Source organism: Amblyomma americanum, chromosome 8 (assembly GCF_052857255.1).
Source record: "Amblyomma americanum isolate KBUSLIRL-KWMA chromosome 8, ASM5285725v1, whole genome shotgun sequence".
Lineage (NCBI taxonomy): Eukaryota > Metazoa > Arthropoda > Arachnida > Ixodida > Ixodidae > Amblyomma > Amblyomma americanum.
The window spans coordinates 14,230,051-14,237,602 of record NC_135504.1 but is presented as its reverse complement, the minus strand read 5'-3'; the positions used below and the strand labels follow the sequence as shown (position 1 = coordinate 14,237,602).

Here is a 7,552-nt window from a genome sequence, read left to right as displayed (position 1 = left end):
CTCACTCCCTGGCCGTACCCCTTACATGGGCCGTATGATACACATTTGGAGTTTACTGTATTCTTGTGCATGCCCTACACTCTTGGTCTTCATTATCCAACATAAACATTCATCCGTGTTTTTTTAACGCTGTTCAACATTAACTCCTCAATCATGTGTCACTCCTGAAAGCAAATGTAATGAGGCTAACATTAAGGCCTGCTTCAACGCACATGAACGACAAAAGACCGAACGTCAAGAGTTTGTCTGCTGCATCTGTGGTAAAACATATGCAGCTGACAGACACTGGGAATTATTTCGGCTAACAGGCGCAGCTCTATTAGATGTCAGCTGCAAGCATCTCTGACCCCACCATCTGCCTGAAAAGGCTGACTCGTAGAGTACGGAAGCACAAGAGGCAGCTGGCGTTGTCTCTGGGACAATCCCAGCTTACCCAGATATTTTCCGCTTGCGCCATCTGTCGGCCGTATGTACGGACATCGCGTGATTCTCGGGAAATATTTTCACTCCTGTTTGGGAGAAAACTAATGAGTGCGGCGAGACGCTGCGTGAAGTTGTTGATAGCGATCACCTAGTTTTCCAACACGCTGTAAAATCTTGCTTGTGCTGTGGTTCCTGCCGAACACCGCTCTCAGTTTTCCAAGTTGGTTGCCCTCTCGAAATATGGTTTCTATTCCTAGCTCCTAATGACTAACAAGTTTTCCAAGTTTTGCCCCCCCTATATTTATTATTTTGAATCCAATCCGTATTTTGTAAAGAAAACATTACACTAAAGTTGTGATGTCTTAAGGCTTTCATAGAGGTCCTAGTACAAAAGCACCGATGTCTGCCGCAACATATGTTTTAATGTATCATAGGTAAAAAAAAAATAACTGCATTCAGTTTTGTGGTTTTTCGCATTTCGGGCAGCTTGGAAATAAATAGATACATTAAAAATCTTGATCTTTTTACAGAACGTCTCTGTGCTGAACGGGAAAGTATTCTGCACACGACGAAATATAAAAGGCATATATTTGCTCATTTGTTTTAATTTAGTTTGCGCGAACATGTGTCATAAAAAAGTCATGGACTTTTTTATCTCTGTCTAAAATTCTTAGTCAACACAACATCGCAAATCAACCTTATATGCCCTGATACATGAGCTAATCCATTGATTTATGTTCGAAGCATGTGTTCTCTCCTTTCAGCTGAAGCCGCAGTTGAAGCCGTGAATCATGGTGTAGCGGCGGTGATCGTGTCAAACCACGGTGGCAGGATTCTGGACGGCACTCCGGCAACGGTATGGCAGGCTACGAGAATAGCAACGTTGCTTTCCTCCCCATTCACAATTCTTATACTAAGCTCAACACTTGTCATGAAGGATTGTCGCTTTACAAGGCATCCGGTGCTTTCACAGAGCTTTTCAGCACATGAACTGGGTGCGTTCTTATGGCTGCAAGACTAGGAATAGAAATTATTTTAGTAAGGTTGGAAACGCATCGAATGCCCTCAGTTCACAAAATAAATATGCATATAAGAAACGGTGTGTCCGCGTGCATCAAACGCACTGCAATTCGTTCAAGAACTTTAAGGTGAGGACAATCCTAGGAAGTTCTACATTTTTTAACCATGCTCAAGTTAACATGAAAATGTGCACCCCACTAAGCACAAAAGCGACTGCAATGGCAAGAGATGAGTGTACTAAAATTATGGAAAAAACGTAATGCTTCCACGCGTGACCAAAACGCAGGGCACTGAATCCGCTTTTACAGTCGTGAATTACCCCTCTTAAGATAATGAGAGGGGCAGACCCCGTTAATTAAGTTCTGTATTTGTGACAACTTTTCTGCGCGCGCCACAAATAGCAGGTTTTATATCCAACAGTTTTTTTTTACTGCAGTTTTCATTATTAACATGAAGGCTTACTATCTCTGTGCACTATGTCAAAATTCTTTGTTTATTACCATTAAAGTTATGCCTTATTCTCATTTCACCACGCTCGGTCTTATACCTGGTGTACGCTCGCTAGAAGCAACTGTACTATTCGCGTCACGTTTTGCCGTCACTTTTAAATGACTAGAAGCATACATCCTCGCCTATTATGGCCCTGAGAAGCGCTCTTTGTGCGCGCGCCACTAGCCCGTTGTTTTTGCTGTTGTTGCTGTTGTTGCTGTTGTTGCTGTTGTTGCTGTTGTTGCTGTTGCTGCTGCTTGCTGCTGCTGCTTGCTGTTGCTGATGTTTGCTGCTGCTACTACTACTACTACAACCACAACCGGCGGTGTGGTCAGGACATTTTTCTTGTTCTCTCACTTACTAATATATGTTTCCGCCACTAAATAATCGTCGTTGTTGGGATGAATTTTCCCAATAAATACATACTTTGCTGCAAATTTTTTCCTGCTTATCTTGCTGCGTGGTGGCACCCCTAACGTGTACTATGCAGTTTGAAGAGAGAGAGATAGGTGTCCAACGATATATGAGACAGATACTGCGCCATTTCCTTTCCCCCCAAAACCAATTATTATTATTATTTGAAGAGGCAAATAAATGAAACATATAGATTTTAGTAACCGCATAAAATCATCCCACGTGCGATTTCAAATAGTGGAGAGCGCCTTATGAAAGAAAAGTGCAATCAGGATAGTGTTGACAATAAGAAAATGAGGACGTGGTATTCGGGGTTACATGTATATGTCGAGCGGGAGAACAAAAAGATCTCCAGAAAAGTCTGCGTAGATGATCCTACCTGCTCAAGTAAAAATAAATGTTCGCTACAAGAATTTGAGGCTGAGTGCTTCACTTTTACGCTTCACTGTTAGTGGAATTCGTGTAAAGGTCTTCATTTCGAAGTCCCAGTCGTCACTGTAGGCTGCTAATTTCAACAAGCCGTGTTGCCTTCTCGAAGCGCAAAATTATGGCTTCGAGAGGTAAATACATATAGATACATGTAATTTCGCAGATCGAAGCCCTACCGGCCATTGTTCAAGCAGTGGGAAACCGCACTGAGGTATACTTGGACGGCGGTGTACGCACAGGAACAGACGTGGTCAAGGCGCTCAGCCTCGGAGCGCGCGCTGTGTTTGTGGGCCGACCGGTGCTCTGGGGTCTGGCCTACAGCGTACGTGCCCCACTTTCACTTCAGTGCATTGACAGATCGTAAAATTGAGCCGAACTTTACGGACATCTGATGGATAGACTTTGCAAAAAATTGCCAGTGGCTTAACTTGGCTAACCCTGGAATTCAACGAAAAGCAAGGAGACTTGCTAAGCGTCTCAGGCTCGCCCATGGCAGCACCACTACACGCTCGCGACAGCTCTTCTGTATATACCCACACGACCACGTGGCTATGGCGTGTATCGCATGGTCTTACGACACCCCCATTGGATGTCGTAACGTGGCTTCACAACACCCCATCGGGTGTTCATAAGGTCAAAAGTCAACCCAAAGGTCACCCAATGTCAAAGTTCAGAGGTCAAATGTCAACTAAAGAGCCACCGCGGTGGCTCAGTGGTTATGATTCTCGGCTGCTGACCCGAAAGACGCGGGTTCGATCCTGGCCGCGGCGGCTGAATTTCAAGGGAAGCGAAATTCTATAGGCCCGTGTGCTGTGCGATGTCAGTGCACGTTAAAGAACCCCAGGTGGACGAAATTTCCGGAGCCCTTCACTACGGCGTCCCTCATAGCCTGAGTTGCTTTGGTACGTTAAACCCTCAAAAATCACAAAAATGTCAACTAAAGGTCGTGAACTAAGGTGAAGGGTCAAAGGTTCGACACCATAACTGTACCATGTATGGTCATACACGGCTAACGTGGTTGAGCTGAATGTCGTTTAGGGTCATTCTCCGGCCTACCCGAAGACTGCTTTACCTAGTGCAGTGAGGCTTTTCGCTTCAAAACATTTATAGACAAGGGAGTTTGCTTCTAAGCCATGCAGTGGAGATGTTCATCACCTATGTGAGTTCTATCCTTCGGGGTACTGAGGAGCGGAGTTCTCATCACCTCCAGAAGATGCGGAACACAGCGGTACCCATCAGCAGACTCTTCTTGAATCTAAACTTTTCGCAGAGGGTGTACATCTAATGATTGCAATCATTGTCAAGCTTGTTTGAAAATGATCTTCATTAACAACGACAATAACTCCACTATACAGTAGCAGACTTGATTCCATTCGGCCTACTTTACACCGGTGATTTAAAGGCCAAGTTTACCATCAAGCGTTTTAGAGGTATTTTTCTTTTCATTGCACGGCCGAACAGGCGTGTCTTAAATTTTATGAGCGCGGATAGAAACCCTTTCGGATTTACGAACAAAGTTATCTTCAAGGAATCATGGCAGTTTATAAATCTTGGCACTAATTTTCTTCCTCCTCACCTTTTCTACCACTGCATGCCGCTAGCAGTAAACAATGTTTTTCATCTCATGTGCGCTCGCTAAGAAATCGCGAAGCAGGGAGCAGCAAATTTTTGCTGAAACATCGTCTTTACAAATACCGTGTCCTGGCGCCTGCACATTGCAGTAAGTGTATACAACATTAAAGATTGCTTTTCCGGCACAACCTGAACAGCACTGGCTGAGACGCTCATTTGCAAGATTAAGCCCCGCGGACCAGAAATCATGTATCTATTGAAGCTGAATATATTAGGGGGTGCCTAACTAGCGTGCAAGTTAATCGCCAACATAATGATGAATGCATCAAGCCGTGGAACCCGTCTTGTGGTTTTCGGTATGTGAAAACGGGGAGCATTTCTCGCGCTCTTGATGTATTGAAGACGAGAAGCATTGACGCATTAGTGAACGTAATTCTTCTTTCATCTCGATCACGTGACGACTGATCACACATCCCAGACGTCTGCGTTATGAATTAGGCCGCCCTCTAGACTCTTCTTTGTTGGCTAGGAAGTGAAATGGCGTAGGAGGTTTCGTCTACGACACTCGACGCTTTCAATTTTTACTCCACAAAAAGCCCCCAAATGGTTATCAATCAGTGAGTGAGAATACGTTTAATGTCTACTTTGTTGCTTATGCTTGCTGTGATGGACGGCAAATGAGAGGGTTCATTGGAGAGACATGGTAGAGGCCTTTGCGCTGCAGTGGCCGTAGTCAGGCTGATGATGAGTGGAGAAGAGATGAAGGAAAGAGGAAATGCTGCCACGTTTTTGTGTTAGGGCCTGGATCGCATGCCATGTACAACCCCTCTCTTGGCCTACCGTTCCCCAAAGCCCGATGCATCTTTTCCTTGAAGCCATAGCTAACGGTGTAAAACACGTGATGTCACTCATGGAATGTACCTGTGGCATACCTTTGGGTGGAAGCTAAAAGATAAATGACACTAACGCAAAACGCCAGTCATTCGCCAGAAGATGTGCTGCTGAAATGCGAGCTTCCATCGCATTGCCTTTCCATATAATGTTCCCCTCCCCTATGTACCCAAATACTCCCGTCCTATGCCGGATACCCTAGAAGAGGTCTGGGCATGGTCGCTGCGGTGGCCTCTGCACTCACGGTTTTATTTTCCGTCATATGTAATGCCGGTAATACCTCCTTCTCCAGAATTATCTAAATTAGCAAGTGTGATCAAAACGACCATTTAAATTTGTTTTTTCATCATGCAGGGTAAGGAAGGAGTAGACAAGATGCTGGGCATACTCAAGGACGAACTTGTGCGTACCATGCAGTTGCTTGGTAAGTAGGCGGAATATAAAATATTTTTCTTGTTTATTACATATCATCTGCATCTTTCCATACATAGCAGTTTTAGGTAAGGCATGCCACTGCAGTACTACGTCACCACTCCACTCATTTAGCCAAAGACTGGGGCTCGCAATACTCACGAGAAATCCATTTGCATAGAATTAAAAAAAACTATATGATCACACTGCTTATATTACTGCCATCAAAAAATCAAAATGCCTTGAAATTTCTTTCTTTTCTATCGTCACCTCTTCGGTTCTTGCCGACTCCTCGAGTGAGCAGCACTCCTAATCAAAAGCAAAAATGAAGAATGCGACAGAATATCCCTTTTCAACACCTTCTAGTCAAAGTATCGTAATTCAATCTTCGGTCCAAAAATATTTCTACGAAATCTGATATAAAGTTTAGAGAGAGAGAGGGTTTATTGATAGGAAAGGCAGAGAGGTTGGCCTGAAAAATAAATATCTGGCCTGCTACTCTGCTCTGGGGGACGGGAATAGGAGATAAAAGAAGGTCACGATGGGGGACGATGATGATGGGAGGAGGCAGATAAAAACCTACAATCCATCACACACCCCTCCCGCATTACGGAGAGAGGCACCACCCTTGAGACATCCATCGTTGACTCTGCCCATTCCTCGCAAAAACAACACCTAACACGGTTGTCTTGTGACTAAGTTAGATTAGTAGGTGTGTATGCAAGCAAACGAAGTCCTCGTTTAGAAAATCAATGAAAATAATAATGATAGTCTTGCTCTAGCAGCCTCCCAATGGGCATTAAAGCTCCCTTGGACGTCCTGTAGACGTTCGAGATGTCTGCAGGACGTCTGCAGGACGTCCAAGGAAGGTTCACTGCCCTTCCGCATTGAAACAAATAGAATTATATAGACTACCCCTGGATTTGCTATTTTCTAGGATTAACCCAGCTTAAAGGTCTTTTATCATACAATGTGCACTAGTTTGACAGGGTCATTAGATTTTGTTCGCACACACGACCGCCCAACTTTCATTAGATGCCCGTTTACGCTCTCTCTATAAACACATGTGCATTATTTTCTATGTAGCCCTTAGGCCAGAAAAATCACCAACTCGCATCGTTTCACATGCACATTTTTACAGACATCCTAGCACAAGCTTATCTTTGTTAGGAACAAGTTTGACTGCAGCTAATAAAACCACGAAGAGCGAATAAGGGCGCAAAATTCTTCACAACTTATTTGATTTCTACAGGTACTTTGGTAGCTAACAAATTTTACCCCATTAATGAGAACTGTGCTATTCTGTACTTTGGAAGCGTAAAACAAAGCATCAACTCAGAAATATTTGCGACCGCAATCTTTGAATACGTTTCGCTTCTATGATGCTGATTGAGGTGTGCAAATGCCGTTTAAAAACTATTGAGATTTACCCGTTTTACAAGGAATTTTCTCTCTCTATTCTAGGCTGCCCAAATCTGCAAGACCTCGATGAGCGCTTGGTTGTTCGCGAAGGCTGCTGCTATTCCGGGCCGCTGCCAAGAAATCCTCTTGACACCGCAAACCCCGCAACCATTTATTGAAAGCAGTGGCGGATAAAGGGTTTCACAATGGAAGCCCAGTGTAATCTCGAAAATTTCCTCACACCCAGCCTCTCTATAATTTAGCGTGTAGGTCTTTCCTTCTAAATCAATGTTGATTTGACCAGTGGGATCAGTGTTGGCTTGTCCAACATTGATCCCACTTCGAGTTATTGATCAACTCGCTCTCGCCCTGCCATATGCTAGCCGTCCCGGCTATCTCGGTTGGTCGAGCGACTGCTCTTGTGAAGCGGTGGTCCTGGGTTCGAACCCCTGACCAGGACGAATGCTTGCTTAACTACGAACGAAATTTCCATGGAAGCTGT

General features: G+C 44.3%; 1 protein-coding gene across 1 annotated transcript; it reads left to right on the top strand.

The window, feature by feature from the left end:
* Positions 1–212: 212 nt before the first annotated feature.
* LOC144102166 (2-Hydroxyacid oxidase 1-like) lies at positions 213–7,229 on the top strand. Its single transcript, XM_077635480.1, has 5 exons — positions 213–240; positions 1,188–1,279; positions 2,939–3,097; positions 5,593–5,662; positions 7,114–7,229. Exons 1-5 carry the CDS (start codon positions 213–215, stop codon positions 7,227–7,229), a joined length of 465 nt encoding a protein of 154 aa, XP_077491606.1.
* The last annotated feature ends 323 nt before the right edge of the window (positions 7,230–7,552 follow it).